Source organism: Cherax quadricarinatus, chromosome 20 (assembly GCF_038502225.1).
Source record: "Cherax quadricarinatus isolate ZL_2023a chromosome 20, ASM3850222v1, whole genome shotgun sequence".
Taxonomy (NCBI): Eukaryota; Metazoa; Arthropoda; class Malacostraca; order Decapoda; family Parastacidae; genus Cherax; species Cherax quadricarinatus.
This window is the reverse complement of record NC_091311.1, coordinates 48,476,961-48,494,933: the sequence shown is the minus strand read 5'-3', so window position 1 is coordinate 48,494,933 and position 17,973 is coordinate 48,476,961. Positions and strand designations below refer to the sequence as shown.

The 17,973-nt window shown below is 39.3% G+C and overlaps 1 protein-coding gene across 16 annotated transcripts in view; it reads right to left on the bottom strand.

Annotated features, from left to right (window-relative positions):
* fbl (pantothenate kinase 3 fbl) overlaps window positions 1–17,973 on the bottom strand; it is a 173,612-nt gene that overhangs the window by 116,836 nt on the left and 38,803 nt on the right. For 13 of the 16 annotated variants that reach the window (XM_070087062.1, XM_070087064.1, XM_070087065.1 and 10 more), the window contains one exon: window positions 12,859–13,037. In XM_070087062.1, coding sequence (XP_069943163.1) covers window positions 12,859–13,037 — 179 coding nt within the window. Of the gene's footprint in view, window positions 1–12,858; window positions 13,038–14,350; window positions 14,629–17,973 lie in introns of those variants that run through there. The other 3 variants (XM_070087077.1, XM_070087076.1, XM_070087075.1) reach the window with 3 other exon arrangements.

Sequence of the window (17,973 nt, the reverse complement as noted above, 5' to 3'; positions counted from 1 at the left end):
TAAAAAGAGAAACTTTCGTTTTTCTTTATGGGCCACCCTGCCTTGGTGGGATATGGCCGGTTCGTTGAAAAAAAAGTGTCAATGGTCAAGATGATGAGTTTATTTACTGTTTCTGTAGCAGATTTTGAAAGTTTATATCCCTTACGGTATATTTTTTCCTGGGGGGGGGAGAGGAAGAAGGTAAAGCAGTGGCTAGAGTAGTAGTTTTTCCATTTGATTGGTTAATTTGAGTGACATAACTATTAAGCATCATGATGTGCATTATATTTGTTTCTTTAGAGATTCAAACTAATCTATGCCCATTTTTTGTAGTACAGTACCAGCAATGTTTCTTTTTGATGGGGTAAAGAACAAGACAGCATAGTACAGAGGTGTGCTGGAGTTAATTTACCCAAATTGTTTCCTAAATTCTAAGTATCACAAAGATGTTTGTTGACTTAAATACAGAAGCCCCAATCAGCACTTGTCTAGACAGGAGTTTTTTTTTCCTTGAAACACTATTGAAATAGTGTACCCAAGTCCAAAATTCACAGGACAACAACCAGTTAAGCTTATTTTTCTCAAAGTTTACTGAATGCTTAAGTTCAGTTTGCATGCCAAATCCTATTACCTTACAGGTAAGGCCATTGTTTTTAAATGAAGGCTTAATGTTACCCTCATGCTCCAGTTGCCTTGTATGTGTCCCAAACCTTATGCAGCACAAGCAGCTGCAGGAAAGTTCCCTGCTGAGCTAGAGGAAATTATTTCCGAAGAGTGCTACAAACCTAAGGAAATGCAACAATTATTGCAGATGAGACAGGAATAAACTGGAAGCTGCCATGTAGAGCTTACATCAGCAAACAAAAGAAAAGCAAGCCTTGATTCAAGGCACTGGATGATTGATTCTGTTAATTAACCCTGCATTTCAACAGAAATAGGTTTTACAAATAATGAGTCTCCCTGCTTTATAGGTATCTAACCTAGTACATTATTATTATAATCAAAACCAAGCACTAAACCCACAAGGGTCATACAGCACTGCTTACCCTAGAACAGCCAGGGTCTTCACTAGTGGGTCTTATAACCCCATAACACTGCATAAGATAATTTCAGGTAAATGCCTATGCTTATTTATTGCTCACAGAATCCACATGCTTTATGAGGTATGTACAAAACCACCTTGCCTGTTATTTAGTGGACTAACAAGGCAGCATGGATGAGTGATATCCTGTTTGTTGATTGGCTCAAGCATTATTTTACTCCTTTAGTCATGATGCACCTGTTCCAAACAAACCTTTCATTCGAGGTTCATCTCGCTATTTCCTAAGTCATCCTTCACTTTTGCAGTCTCTGGACCCATATGTGAAGGTTGTGTATTTGTCCCCAAATACAACATCTCTGATATACTGTACTGATACCACCAGATCGAGGAATGGGTAGTGCAGAACCTAATTGCAGCAATGAATGACAATTCAAACTCTACAATGCCAAATTTTTGGCATAAATTTAACACTGTAAATGCAATAATTAATGTAAAAGTTGCACAAGATAAAGCTCACCAAGCAACAATAAACGAAGGGTGGGGAAAACTGCGGCTTACTGTGGTGAATAATTTCACAAGTTTACTCCTAAACAGTCAGGTCCATGAAACTGTGAATCTGGCAAGGAAAGTGCCAGGTGAGGGCTTTCAAATTTGCAGGTAAAAGATGTAAATAAACAAGATGCAGAAGAAATGTTGGAGGAGCTTAATTCCCTGTGAGAAGGGAAGCAGGTAACAGAAGATATGCAGGATGCTGCATACTACTGGAAAAGTTGCAGACTTTTTGACTGAAAGATACCTTGACACATCTAGAAGTATTACTGTGAAGCGAGGGTATGGAGCAGGTATTGATGTCTCGTAATTCACTATAGGTAGTAGGTTGGTAGACAGCAACCACCCACGGAAGTACTACTGTCCTGCCAGATGACTGTGAAACAGAAACCTGTAACTGTTTTGCATGATGGTAGGACTGCTGGTTTCTTTTTCTGTCTCATAAACACGCAAGATAACAAGGATATCTTGCTACTCCTACTTACACTTTGGTCACACTTCACAGACACGCACATGCATATATATATACATACATCTAGGTTTTTCTCCTTTTTCTAAATAGCTCTTGTTCTTCTTTATTTCTTCTATTGTCCATGGGGAAGTGGAAAAGAATCTTTCCTCCGTAAGCCATGCGTGTCGTATGAGGCGACTAAAATGCCGGGAGCAATGGGCTAGTAACCCCTTCTCCTGTAGACATTTACTAAAAAAGAGAAGAAGAAAAACTTTATAAAACTGGGATGCTTGAATGTGCGTGGATGTAGTGCGGATGACAAGAAACAGATGATTGCTGATGTTATGAATGAAAAGAAGTTGGATGTCCTGGCCCTAAGCGAAACAAAGCTGAAGGGGGTAGGGGAGTTTCGGTGGGGGGAAATAAATGGAATTAAATCTGGAGTATCTGAGAGAGTTAGAGCAAAGGAAGGGGTAGCAGTAATGTTGAAGGATCAGTTATGGAAGGAGAAAAGAGAATATGAATGTGTAAATTCAAGAATTATGTGGATTAAAGTAAAGGTTGGATGCGAAACGTGGGTCATAATAAGCATGTATGCACCTGGAGAAGAGAGGAATGTAGAGGAGAGAGAGAGATTTTGGGAGATGTTAAGTGAATGTATAGGAGCCTTTGAACCAAGTGAGAGAGTAATTGTGGTAGGGGACCTGAATGCTAAAGTAGGAGAAACTTTTAGAGAGGGTGTGGTAGGTAAGGTTTGGGAGCCCTTTGATTGAACTTTGTATAGAAAGGGGTTTAGTTATAGGTAATACATATTTTAAGAAAAAGAGGATAAATAAGTATACAAGATATGATGTAGGGCGAAATGACAGTAGTTTGTTGGATTATGTATTGGTAGATAAAAGACTGTTGAGTAGACTTCAGGATGTACATGTTTATAGAGGGGCCACAGATATATCAGATCACTTTCTAGTTGTAGCTACACTGAGAGTAAAAGGTAGATGGGATACAAGGAGAATAGAAGCATCAGGGAAGAGAGAGGTGAAGGTTTATAAACTAAAAGAGGAGGCAGTTAGGGTAAGATATAAACAGCTATTGGAGGATAGATGGGCTAATGAGAACATAGGCAATGGGGTCGAAGAGGTATGGGGTAGGTTTAAAAATGTAGTGTTAGAGTGTTCAGCAGAAGTTTGTGGTTACAGGAAAGTGGGTGCGGGAGGAAGAGGAGCGATTGGTGGGATGATGATGTAAAGATAGTAGTAAGGGAGAAAAAGTTAGCATATGAAAAGTTTTTACAAAGTAGAAGTGATGCAAGGAGGGAAGAGTATATGGAGAAAAAGAGAGAGGTTAAGAGAGTGGTGAAGCAATGTAAAAAGAGAGCAAATGAGAGAGTGGGTGAGATGTTATCAACAAATTTTGTTGAAAATAAGAAAAAGTTTTGGAGTGAGATTAACAAGTTAAGGAAGCCTAGAGATCAAATGGATTTGTCAGTTAAAAATAGGAGAGGAGAGTTATTAAATGGAGAGTTAGAGGTATTGGGAAGATGGAGGGAATATTTTGAGGAATTGTTAAATGTTGATGAAGATAGGGAAGCTGTGATTTCGTGTATAGGGTAAGGAGGAATAACATCTTGTAGGAGTGAGGAAGAGCCAGTTGTGAGTGTGGGGGAAGTTCGTGAGGCAGTAGGTAAAATGAAAGGGGGTAAGGCAGCTGGGATTGATGGAATAAAGATAGAAATGTTAAAAGCAGGTGGGGATATAGTTTTGGAGTGGTTGGTGCAATTATTTAATAAATGTATGGAAGAGGGTAAGGTACCTAGGGATTGGCAGAGAGCATGCATAGTTCCTTTGTATAAAGGCAAAGAGGACAAAAGAGAGTGCAAAAATTATAGGGGGATAAGTCTGTTGAGTATACCTGGTAAAGTGTATGGTAGAGTTATTATTGAAAGAATTAAGAGTAAGACGGAGAATAGGATAGCAGATGAACAAGGAGGCTTTAGGAAAGGTAGGGGATGTGTGGACCAGGTGTTTACAGTGAAACATATAAGTGAACAGTATTTAGATAAGGCTAAAGAGGTCTTTGTGGCATTTATGGATTTGGAAAAGGCGTATGACAGGGTGGATAGGGGGGCAATGTGGCAGATGTTGCAGGTGTATGGTGTAGAAGGTAGGTTACTGAAAGCAGTGAAGAGTTTTTACGTGGATAATGAGGCTCAAGTTAGAGTATGTAGGAAAGAGGGAAATTATTTCCCAGTAAAAGTAGGCCTTAGACAAGGATGTGTGATGTCACCATGGTTGTTTAATATATTTATAGATGGGGTTGTAAGAGAAGTAAATGCGAGGGTTTTGGCAAGAGGCATGGAGTTAAAAGATAAAGAATCACATATAAAGTGGGAGTTGTCACAGTTGCTCTTTGCTGATGACACTGTGCTCTTGGGAGATTCTGAAGAGAAGCTGCAGAGGTTGGTGGATGAATTTGGTAGGGTGTGCAAAAGAAGAAAATTAAAAGTGAATACAGGAAAGAGTAAGGTAATGAGGATAACAAAAAGATTAGGTGATGAAAGATTGGATATCAGATTGGAGGGAGAGAGTATGGAGGAGGTGAATGTATTCAGATATTTGTGAGTGGACGTGTCAGCGGATGGGTCTATGAAAGATGAGGTGAATCATAGAATTGATGAGGGGAAAAGGGTGAGTGGTGCACTTAGGAGTCTGTGGAGACAAAGAACTTTGTCCTTGGAGGCAAAGAGGGGAATGTATGAGAGCATAGTTTTACCAATGCTCTTATATGGGTGTGAAGCATGGGTGATGAATGTTGCAGCGAGGAGAAGGCTGGAGGCAGTGGAGATGTCATGTCTGAGGGCAACGTGTGGTATGAATATAATGCAGAGAATTCGTAGTTTGGAAGTTAGGAGGAGGTGCAGGATTACCAAAACTGTTGTCCAGAGGGCTGAGGAAGGGTTGTTGAGGTGGTTCGGACATGTAGAGAGAATGGAGCGAAACAGAGTGACTTCAAGAGTGTATCAGTCTGTAGTGGAAGGAAGGCGGGGTAGGGGTCGGCCTAGGAAAGGTTGGAGGGAGGGGGTAAAGGAGGTTTTGTGTGCGAGGGGCTTGGACTTCCAGCAGGCATGCGTGAGTGTGTTTGATAGGAGTGAATGGAGACAAATGGTTTTTAATACTTGACGTGCTGTTGGAGTGTGAGCAAAGTAACATTTATGAAGGGGTTCAGGGAAACCGGCAGCCCGGACTTGAGTCCTGGAGATGGGAAGTACAGTGCCTGCACTCTGAAGGAGAGGTGTTAATGTTGCAGTTTAAAAATTGTAGTGTAAAGCACCCTTCTGGCAAGACAGTGATGGAGTAAATGATGGTGAAAGTTTTTCTTTTTCGGGCCACCCTGCCTTGGTGGGAATAGGCCAGTGTGATAATAATAATAAAATATTGTTCCTGAAAAGTGTATTACCAATGACATCAAGATTTACAGACTGAAAAACATGAGTGAAGAAATGTGGTTGTGTTCCTCATACCTAGAAAAAAATGTATTACAATTCTTTGAAAAATATTACTTTTATGTATCTAATTTTGAGAATCATCTATAAAATACCTTAACTCTGGTAAGGTTCAGATAGTTTAAATAGTACATTTTTTTTTTTTTTTTTTTTTTTTTTTTTTTTTTTTTTCAACAAGTCGGCCGTCTCCCACCGAGGCAGGGTGACCCAAAAAAGAAAGAAAATCCCCAAAAAGAAAATACTTTCATCATCATTCAACACTTTCACCACACTCGCACATTATCACTGTTTTTGCAGAGGTGCTCAGAATACAACAGTCTAGAAGCATACACATATAAAGATACACAACATATCCCTCCAAACTGCCAATATCCCAAACCCCTCCTTTAAAGTGCAGGCATTGTACTTCCCATTTCCAGGACTCAAGTCCGACTATATGAAAATAACCGGTTTCCCTGAATCCCTTCACTAAATATTACCCTGCTCACACTCCAACAGATCGTCAGGTCCCAAGTATCATTCGTCTCCATTCACTCCTATCTAACACGCTCACGCACGCTTGCTGGAAGTCCAAGCCCCTTACCCACAAAACCTCCTTTACCCCCTCTCTCCAACCCTTTCGAGGACGACCCCTACCCCGCCTTCCTTCCCCTATAGATTTATATGCTTTCCATGTCATTCTACTTTGATCCATTTTCTCTAAATGACCAAACCACCTCAACAACCCCTCTTCTGCCCTCTGACTAATACTTTTATTAACTCCACACCTTCTCCTAATTTCCACACTCCGAATTTTCTGCATAATATTTACACCACACATTGCCCTTAAACAGGACATCTCCACTGCCTCCAACCGTCTCCTCGCTGCTGCATTTACCACCCAAGCTTCACACCCATATAAGAGTGTTGGTACTACTATACTTTCATACATTCCCTTCTTTGCCTCCATAGATAACATTTTTTGACTCCACATATACCTCAACGCACCACTCACCTTTTTTCCCTCATCAATTCTATGATTAACCTCATCCTTCATAAATCCATCCGCCGACACGTCAACTCCCAAGTATCTGAAAACATTCACTTCTTCCATACTCCTCCTCCCCAATTTGATATCCAATTTTTCTTTATCTAAATCATTTGACACTCTCATCACCTTACTCTTTTCTATGTTCACTTTCAACTTTCTACCTTTACACACATTCCCAAACTCATCCACTAACCTTTGCAATTTTTCTTTAGAATCTCCCATAAGCACAGTATCATCAGCAAAAAGTAACTGTGTCAATTCCCATTTTGAATTTGATTCCCCATAATTTAATCCCACCCCTCTCCCAAACACCCTAGCATTTACTTCCTTAACAACCCCATCTATAAATATATTAAACAACCATGGTGACATTACACATCCCTGTCTAAGACCTACTTTTACCGGGAAGTATTCTCCCTCTCTTCTACACACCCTAACCTGAGCCTCACTATCCTCATAAAAACTCTTTACAGCATTTAATAACTTACCACCTATTCCATATACTTGCAACATCTGCCACATTGCTCCTCTATCCACTCTATCATATGCCTTTTCTAAATCCATAAATGCAATAAAAACTTCCCTATCTTTATCTAAATACTGTTCACATATATGCTTCAATGTAAACACCTGATCTACACATCCCCTACCCACTCTAAAACCTCCTTGCTCGTCCGCAATCCTACATTCTGTCTTACCTCTAATTCTTTCAATTATAACCCTACCGTACACTTTTCCTGGTATACTCAGTAAGCTTATTCCTCTATAATTTTTACAGTCTCTTTTGTCCCCTTTCCCTTTATATAAAGGGACTATACATGCTCTCTGCCAATCCCTAGGTACCTTCCCCTCTTTCATACATTTATTAAACAAAAGTACCAACCACTCCAACACTATATCCCCCCCTGCTTTTAACATTTCTGTCATGATCCCATCAGTTCCAGCTGCTTTACCCCCTTTCATTTTACGTAATGCCTCACGTACCTCCCCCACACTTACATTCTGCTCTTCTTCATTCCTAAAAGATGGTATACCTCCCTGACCAGTGCATGAAATTACTGCCTCTGTTTCTTCCTTAACATTTAAAAGTTCCTCAAAATATTCTCGCCATCTACCCAATACCCCCATCTCCCCATCTACTAACTCCCCTACTCTGTTTTTAACTGACAAATCCATATTTTCCCTAGGCTTTCTTAACTTGTTTAACTCACTCCAAAATTTTTTCTTATTTTCATTAAAATTTCTTGACAGTGCCTCTCCCACTCTATCATCTGCTCTCCTTTTGCACTCTCTCACCACTCTCTTTACCTTTCTTTTACTCTCCATATACTCTGCTCTTCTTATAACACTTCTGCTTTGTAAAAACCTCTCATAAGCTACCTTTTTCTCTTTTATCACACCCTTTACTTCATCATTCCACCAATCACTCCTCTTTCCTCCTGCCCCCACCCTCCTATAACCACAAACTTCTGCCCCACATTCTAATACTGCATTTTTAAAACTATTCCAACCCTCTTCAACCCCCCCACTACTCATCTTTGCACTAGCCCACCTTTCTGCCAATAGTCGCTTATATCTCACCCGAACTTCCTCCTCCCTTAGTTTATACACTTTCACCTCCCTCTTACTTGTTGTTTCCACCTTCCTCTTTTCCCATCTACCTCTTACTCTAACTGTAGCTACAACTAAATAATGATCCGATATATCAGTTGCCCCTCTATAAACATAAATAGTACATGTAGCTACAAAATGATTACATTAATACTATATAGAATTTGTTACTTACCTTTAAGCTGGGCTGGGGATGCTTAACATTCTAAGTGAGTAGAAATGGTGGCTGTGGCTCTGCTGGGCCAAGGTTGATGGTTAGGGTTGATGATGTGAGATTCAAGGTTGGGCATCTTTTGATGCTGAAAGTTGGAGTCCTCAGGTACTCTGTCATACATTGCTGGTTTGTTTTATCCTGCAGTTCTTTACACAGCAGACAATAAGGTCCAAACACCTTCTCCAGAGTATGCTTTACAGCAATGCTCAGAGATGGGTCATGAATTTTTCAATAAACAAGTCTGGAACTTTACCAACAGTATAAAATGACTCATTTCTCCTGCAGTGTTAACATCCATCATTCAGGTTCAGGTTCTTCATCCATCTTCATCTCTGCATCTGGGGAATTTAATTCCTGCAATATTTCCTCTGCAGCTAGTTTCTTATCATCATCATTCAGGAGCTCATGGATATCATCTGGCTGCATATCTTCAAATCCCTCACCTGGCACTTTCCTTGCCAGATCAACAATTTCCTAACCCTGACTTTCTACTGATGGAAAACCTGTAAAATCATTCACCACACAAGGTCATATTTTTCTCTTCTCTATCAGCATTTATTGCTGATTCTGGTACATAACCCCATGTTTCTCTGACATAGGAGAGTGAATGTGCAATGTTAAATTTGCACCAAAAACTCTGGCATTTCACTATCAGTTTTGTCAACTGCTTTCTGATAAGTCATCCTTAACTGGAAAGGTGAATTTTGATTCTTCTGGTATATCCTGTGTCTGGCATAAAATTGAGCTAATATTGGAAATGGAGTTTCAACATCATTTCTGCAACACACTGTGTGTGTAGTGGTATGTACTTTTATGTTTTGGCAATTCCTCGATCCAACAGTTGTATCAAGTATGTGGTTCCATACCCTCCAGGAGCTGAGGATAACTACAACAATCATCAAGGATGAGAACCCTGAATGCAAAATTTTTCAGGGACAGGTACATCCTCACTTCAGGAATAAAGTGATGTTTGAACCACTCAGTAAAGAAGGTATCAATCACCCATGCTCATGCTGTGCTGTTGGATTTCCAAATAACAAGCAGAGTGCTTCTGTCTTTAAACTTAAAAGCACAGGGACTTGTGTAGTGATAAACAAGCAAAGGCTTACATTTAAAATTTCCTGATACATTTTCAAAACAAATTTCTTTCATCAGCTTTAAACACCTGCTCAGGTTTATAGCCATTCTCGGAGATGATGTTTAACAAGATTGGCTGGGAACTTTTCTACAGTAGCATGGTAGGCAGAGGCACTCTCCCCACTGAACTTTATATTATGCAACCCACTGGCCATTCTAAAGTGGTTAAACCATCTGGAAATGTGTATTTGTCTTAAGGCTGTAGAAAATCTTTTTCTGATGGCAATAAAACAAAAAGTATGAAATTTGATGGAAAACTGACAAAATTGTTATTACGAATTTTGCTGTCAGCGATATTTACGCATCGGTAATTTTACCCACTTTAAGTCCTATTTTAGGCCAATTACGTTGTTCCAGTCAACCAGATTCTTAGCTATTTCACTAGTATGCCTTCCATTTTATCGATTAATAGTAGGATAAGGTTTTTTCCTAACAAGGCCACATCCTCCCATTTAGAAAATTTTCTCTATTATTTAGCTGTAATGACCTATTCCTAATTCTCTTCACTGTGTCACACTGAGGATTACTTTTTGAACAAGCGCTTATTTTTGCTTCATTGGCATGAATTGAACAAAGCTTTGATTTTTTATCAATGAACGCTTGAGCTGCCTCCATGACATGTACACCACTCTACAGCATCTCAATTACAGTACCTCCAGTTTTCCAAAACAGGTATAGTTGAATGCTTAATTTTCTTCCTTGATTCCCCACAGTCACCTGCATTTCTTTTGGATGCCATGATAAATGCCCACAGATGAGATGGTGTAATGAAAAGGAAAAGCTAAACAAAAACAGTACAGTATGCATCCAGATACACTGACCCACCCTCCATCACACACTCCTCTGCTGCACTAAGACAGTATTACTTTCAACTGAGACTTGAAATCATAACAGATCCCTAATTCTTAGACACTGCCAAGCAGTGCTAGCACTAGTACATAATTCATTTTTAATTAACATTACTGTACCATATACTGAGGTAGTTACATTATGTGAGCATACAGGACATACGAGATAAATTATCAAAATTACACAAACTGCTTAACCCAGGACCCCAGCTTAACATAATGACTTGTGCCATCTGCACTCACACATTTGCGCCACTTTAAACTTTAGTTTTAATCTCAAACGGACGTTAAAAATTTGCCAGCACAACCAAGTACAGTGGACTCTCGAATTTCGTAATTAATCCATTCCAGAGAGTGTGACGAAAGTTGAAATTTACAAATAGTAAAACCATTTTCCCCTTAATTTAAATCAAAAGACCTGCAAAAACCCCTCACAGTTATAAACATCTACAGAGTACCACAGTCAAGCATTTACCACTTTAGTGAAAAACTAGGAATCATGATTACTGATGCACACATGAATAAAGACCACCTGCTACTAACAGGAGATTTCAACAAACTTACTACATGACCAGGACCCACAAGTAACCGAATTCACAAACACTATGAGCAACTGCCTGTTGCTACCAACAATATCTAAACGGATCATCAGTCACAAGACTTACATCTAAACAGATCATCAGTCACAAGACTTACAGAGGGAAAATTCCTAGGTATCCACCTGGACAGTAGCCTTAAGTTCCAGACACACATACAACAAATCACCAAGAAAATCTCTAAGACTGTAGGCATACTATCAAAGATACGGTACTACGTTCCACAATCAGCTCTCCTGGCACTGTACCTTTTGCTCCTATACCCTTATCTCACATATGGAATTTGTGCATGGGGATGAACAACATTAAATCACCTAAGACCTCTAATAACCCAGCAAAAGGCAGCAGTCAGAATAACAAATTCCCACTCCCGCCAGCATACTGCATCAATTTTCAAAAGTCTAAATCTGCTCACCATTAAGAACATCCATACTTATTCATGTGCCTACTACATACACAGAACAATACATGCAAATATAAACCCTCCACTCAAACTTCTCCTCACCAACCTTAACAGGACACATGACCATAACACAAGACCAGATCTCTTTTCGATGTACCCAATACTCTATATTTAACTCTACCAATAAATCACCTAAATCTTAACCCTTTCAGGGTTTCCAACGTACCAGTACGGCTTATGCACCAAGGTTATTGACGTACTAGTACACCTAAATTCTAGCGCCTTCAAATCTAGTGAGAGAAAGCTGGTAGACCTACATATGAAAGAATGGGTTTATGTGGTTAGTGTGCGCAGTATAAAAAAAAATCCTGCAGCACACAGTGCGTAATGAGAAAAAAAACTTTGACCGTGTTTTTTGTTTAAAACAGCGCCTTAGCACTGTATTTTCGTATGGTATTTATGGTTGTATTCTAGTTTTCCTGGTCTCGTTTATAGAATGGAAGACATATTACAGAAATTGAGATGATTTTGATTGGTTTCACAATAAAAAGTACCTTGAAATTAAGCTCAAAGAAGCAGAAATGTTCGATTTTTGCCAAAGTTCAAAAGTAAACAAATCATGCCATGCGTCCAATGCACGTCAACTGGTGAGTCTAATATTCTTTCACAAGTGCGCTGATATTATTTTGTACCATTTCTACACTAATGCAGTAGTCTGCATAACAGTAAATCTTCTATTTTTTTTGTGAGAATAAAAATTCAAAGTGGAAAGCAAAAGAAATGTAAGAGGGGGTGGGGACATGACTAATGAACAGAGGAAATGTTATTTTAGTGCCAGGAATGTCTGTCTTGTTTATTCTGGACCCTATTTGGAAATTGGCATCTTTTGAAATTTGTGTGAAATTGGCAAAATTGCTAATTTCTGACCACTTTATTGGATAGTTGAAATCGGTAAATGGGTGGTTTCTTGTACTCATTCGATAGAAAAAATGGAGTTCTAGTGAAATAGTTATGATTTTTGTCGACTAGTATACTGGAATTGGCCGAAAATAGGGCTCAAAGTCGGCAAAATTGCCGATGCATAAACATCGTTGAGACCGCTAACTTTGCGAGAACATAATTCCGTAAGTTTTCCATCAAATTTCATACTTTTGGTGTCATTATGATCAGGAAAAGATTCTCTATCTTTTCATAAGAAAAATAATTTTTTTTTCCTGGAAAATTTTCGACCCTGAGGACAAGTTTAGGAGAGGGCCTCTCGACCCAGAAAGGGTTAAGTGAAATGTGAATTTTTATTAAGGAGATGTTTAGGAATAGTATGCAAAAAGTATGTAAATAAGTGAAGACTCAATTTAATGGGGTGTACATTATAATTTGAACATGATAACGAGATCCATTCAAAGAGGATTCTTAGAAGCATCTCGTGTAAAAAAAAAAAAAAAAGGGACTCTTTTGAACTTAATCTTACTAAGTCAAAAGCTACAGTTGTAACTAACCTGGAGGTGGGCATCTCTGTGACCTGTTTCACCATAAGCAGAGTTACTTTTGAGATATCTTCGAATGTTTTTGATGGTCTCCACTTCACTTTCTTCCTCTGCCTCACTCAAATCCGTTGGTTCAAAATATACCAGCTTTGTCAGGGTTCCACCAATGTCCATTCCAAACCATGGCATAGCTGGAGAAAAATTTCAAATTCACAAGGATCTGGGATAATAGACATAAATAAAGGTTTAAGATTAATTTGAAAGTATCAGATATGTACTCCTATGAAAAGCCAAGAGAAACTTATTTATGATCAAGGAAAATGGAAGCATGCAAAATCATATAAAATACCTGATTCAGGTTTACAAAGGATAAAAATGACACTGAGGTAGAGTGCAACATAGTTAATGCTGTAATGTACAGTTTCATGTTATGATTTGCTTTCCTTGAAGATTCCATACATTTTTAAAGTCAGGTTTGATTTCTATTTCAAGCTTTTTATACACTTCTCTACTCAAAGTCCAGCTGTTAGTTAGCAGGTTACAGCATAGACAGCTCATGCTGCTGGCAAATGTAGCTCTACCTTGGCCGTGTGGTGACGAGTTTTCAAGCGCCAAACGTTTATGTTACAATTTCACATACTGTACCTATATACAGTATCTCAGAGTATCTAAGTAATATTTACCATATTCTACTCGGAATCTTATTACACCTAACCTTCATGCGCATACTTGCCGAGACAAAATGCTAAGGAAGCTAGCATAAACATGAGTGTTAGACCAACTCGTTCTGATGGCTACTTTACGCGAGCCAACAAAATGAGAGCAGCAAAAGTTTGATAAGGTCATTACTATAACTTTGATCACTGGCCAGTTTGCAGAAGTAGGAAAACCTAAATCAATTACAAGTATACCATGTGGATCATTTACCATATGGAATTACATATGATACATCCACTATCGCTGAAAAGTGACAACAAAAAGAGTTATTGTAATTGGAGATTCAACTTCAAGAAAATAAACTGGGCAACTTACGAGACTGAATTTCAAATAAATGGTCAAAAGAATTTCATTAACATAATGACTTTTTTATGTATAAGCATACAGATGAATTAACATGAGTGTGAGAAGGCAACACTGCCAAAACTTTTGAAGTGGTGTTCACTAGAAGAGAGGAAATAATTTTCAACAAACTAAATCCACTTGGAAAATGATCCTGATCTACTGAAAATAACATATGCTGTTAAACATTACTTAGAAGAAAAAATAAACCCAAACAGGAATGACTAGATTATAAGAGAAGAACTGAAGGCTTCATGGTAGTATTTTAGAGAAACTAAATAAGACATATTAAATGAGAAAGTTATAAATAATTTATACAAAGAGAGTTCTGTAACATTTATTAAACTGGAATTAAACAGCTGATTAAAAAAAAAAAGGGTGAAAGATGAAATATTAAAAAATGATATTATGGAAGGCACTAAAGAGCACTGAAAAGAAACCATACCGCGGACAGGGATAGAACCCGTCATGTTGACAGCTAGAGTTCGTCACTGCCACGTTAGCTGGAGATTCATCTGTAAAAACTTGCATTTGTGGTCACAGTGGTGCCTATGCTAACCTTCCTATGGTGTAGAAATATACCTAGTTGGATGAATCTTATTGTGGCTAGCTGGTCCAGTGGCTAACACGACGGTCTGGAGTTTTGAGACACTCTGATCGCAGGTTCTATCCCCATCCGTGGTATGGTTTGTTTGCAATCGTGTCATTACGATTTCGTGAGCACTGAAAAGAACCAGGTACCAATGTGTGAAGCCTGATAATAGACACACTTAACCAGATATATATACAAGCCAGAAATAAATATACAAATGTAAGGAGGGAGGAAGAGAGGGCAAGATGGAACCAAATTTCTTATTAAAGTTTGTAACAAAAGTAAACTAAATGTTGAACACAAAATACAGTGGACCCCCGCATACCGTCGGCATCACATAACGTTCAATCCGCATACTGCTCACTTTTATCGCAAAAATTTTGCCTCGCATACCGCTCAAAAACCCGCTCACCGCTCTTCGTCCGAGACGCGTCCAATGTGCGCCCTTAGCCAGCCTCACATGTGTCGCCGGTGGCATTGTTTACCAGCCAGCCTCCGCGGTAACATCCAAGCATACAATCGGAACATTTCGTATTATTACAGTGTTTTTGGTGATTTTATCTGCAAAATAAGTGACCATGGGCCCCAAGAAAGCTTCTAGTGCCAACCCTACAGCAATAAGGGTGAGAATTACTATAGTGATGAAGAAAAAGATCATTGATAAGTATGAAAGTGGAGTGCATGTCTCCGAGCTGGCCAGGTTGTATAATAAACCCCAATCAACCATCGCTACTATTGGTGGTACAGCTGCTGCTGCTGCTGTACCACCGTCAGCTGCTGCTGCTGCTGTAGTACCATCTGCTGCTGCTGTAGCATTGTCTGCTGCTGCTGTAGCACTGTCAGCTGCTGCTGCTGTTGTACCACCGTCAGCTGCTGCTGCTGTAGTACCGTCTGCTGCTGATGTAGCATCGTCTGCTGCTGCTGTAGCACTGTCAGCTGCTGCTGCTGTTGTACCACCGTCAGCTGCTGCTGCTGCTGTTGTAGTACCGTCTGCTGCTGCTGTAGTACCGTCTGCTGCTGCTGTAGCATCGTCTGCTGTTGCTGTAGCACTGTCAGCTGCTGCTGCTGCTGTAGCACTGTCAGCTGCTGCTGCTGCTGCTGTAGCACCGTTGTTCGTGTGGCTTATTGAGAATACCAAGAAACAATTAACCCCAGAGGATTTGCCACCCAGGATAACCCAAAAAAGTCAGTGTCATCGAAGACTGTCTAACTTATTTCCATTGGGGTCCTTAATCTTGTCTCCCAGGATGCAACCCACACCAGTCGACTAACACCCAGGTGAACAGGGAAAAATGCCTGGAACTAGTGCTCATATTGGTGAATTTAAAGCCAGCAAAGGTTGGTTTGAGAGATTTAAGAATCGTAGTGGCATACACAGTGTGATAAGGCCTGTTCTAGAAGAAAATGCCAAATAGGACCTAAAGTACTCAGGAGGAAAAGGCACTCCCAGGACACAGTGTCTCATCAGTCATTGCTGCATCTTCAATAAAGGTAAGTGTCATTTATTCTTCATTTAGTAGAGTAGTACATGCACAATATATATTGTGCATGTACTACTCTACTATTGTGCATGTATCCTTCTCTTTGTGTGTAGGAAAATGTATATTTCTTGTGGTAAAATTTTTTTTTTCATACTTTTGGGTGTCTTGCCCAGATTAATATGATTTCCATTATTTCTTATGGGGAAAATTCATTCGCATACCGATCATTTTGCATAACAATGAGCTCTCTTGCACGGATTAAAGTCGCTATGTGGGGGTCCACTGTACAAAGAATTAAGAACAACATAATCACTGAAGTGTGGGGGAGAAATGTGCGAAGTATTAAATAGAAAGTTTCATAGTGTGCTTACAAAAGAAGATATTTTATATACAAAACAGCAGATTTAAAACCCCAACAGATAACCGACTTAAGACTATACTGAGACAACTATAGTAGTAGTAGTAGTAAAGAAATTATTACCAGACATTAACACACACACACACACACACACACACACACACAAAAAAAAAAAAAAAAAAAAATAGGTTTTAAAATGAGAAGAACTGAGCTATCCACTTGAATTTTGTTTTAGAATTTCTCTACAAGAGAGTAAACTGGCAGGCAAATGATGGCTCACACTGTACCAATATTTAAAAGAGGTGACAGGGCAGACTCTTTAAATTATAGATCAATATCAGTGGCCTGTCATAAAAATATTGAAAACATAATAAAGAAAAGTGGATAAAACACATAGGAATAACCTTCTGGCTAGTCAACAATTTGACTTTGGGTCTGGAAATTCTTATATATAAAATTTATTAACTATTATAACAGTCACAAATTGTTAAAGAGAAAATGGATGGGCAGTGTATCAATCTAAATTTTAAGAAAAATATCATAGCACTTCCCATAAGAAACTAATTTGGAAACTTAAAGTATATGATTAATAAAATGCAAACTATTCCAGTGGTCCCTCGGTTATCGGCCGTAATCTGTCCCAGAAGGTTGGCCGAAAACCAAAATAACATTTCCCATAAGAATTAATGTAAATGCAATTAATCCGTTCCAGATGAAAATATTCACAAAAAAAAAAAAATTTAACAATTATATAAATATTACATACTTTTATTGAAGGCTAATGCTGGCTTCTGGAAGATAGGGAGGAGGAGGAGAGGGAGGAGTTAGTGTTTGGAAGGGGAATCCCCCTCCATAAAGACTTCAGGTAGCAAAGCCTTCTCTGGGCCTACTTCCCTTCTTTGTCTTTTAATGCCACTAGGACCAGCTTGAGTCACTGAACCCTTGTCTCACAAAATAACTGTCCAGAGTGCTCTGTTTCTGGCATCTCTAAGATTTCCCTGAAGTGGGACAGGGTTTTGGCACTAAACATGTTGCAGATATGGCTTGTTTCAGCTTTGTCAGGGTGGTACTTCAACAAAACATTGCACATCATTCCACTTTGTACAAATGTTCTTAATCAATGAAGAAGGCACCTCCTTCACTCCCTCTTCCTCCTCCTCTGAGCAAGTTCCTCAGCTGCAGTCTGTTGTTGATCAAGTTGAAGCTCTTGCAGCTCTTCAGTGGTTAGCTCTTCCCTGTGGTCCTCCATCAACTCTTCCACATCCTCGCCACTCACCTCCAACCCCAGGGACTTCCCCAGTGCTACAATAGAGTCCACAGGGTCGGCAGGGTCAGGGTCAGCCTCACTCTTCAAAATCCCTCTCTTGGACACAATCTGGCCACAGTTTTCTCCAAGCAGAGTTCAAAGTCCTGGAAGTCACTCCCTCCCAAGCCTTACCTATAAGGCTTATGCAAAGAAGGATAGTGAAGTGATTCCTCCAGAACTCTCTTAGGGTCAACTGAGTGTCTGAGGTCACTTCATAGCACTTTTGAAACACTGCTTTTGTGTAGAGTTTTTTAAAGTTAGAAATGACCTGCTGGTCCATAGGCTGGAGGAGAGGAGTGGTGTTATGAGGCAAGAACTTCACTTTTATAAA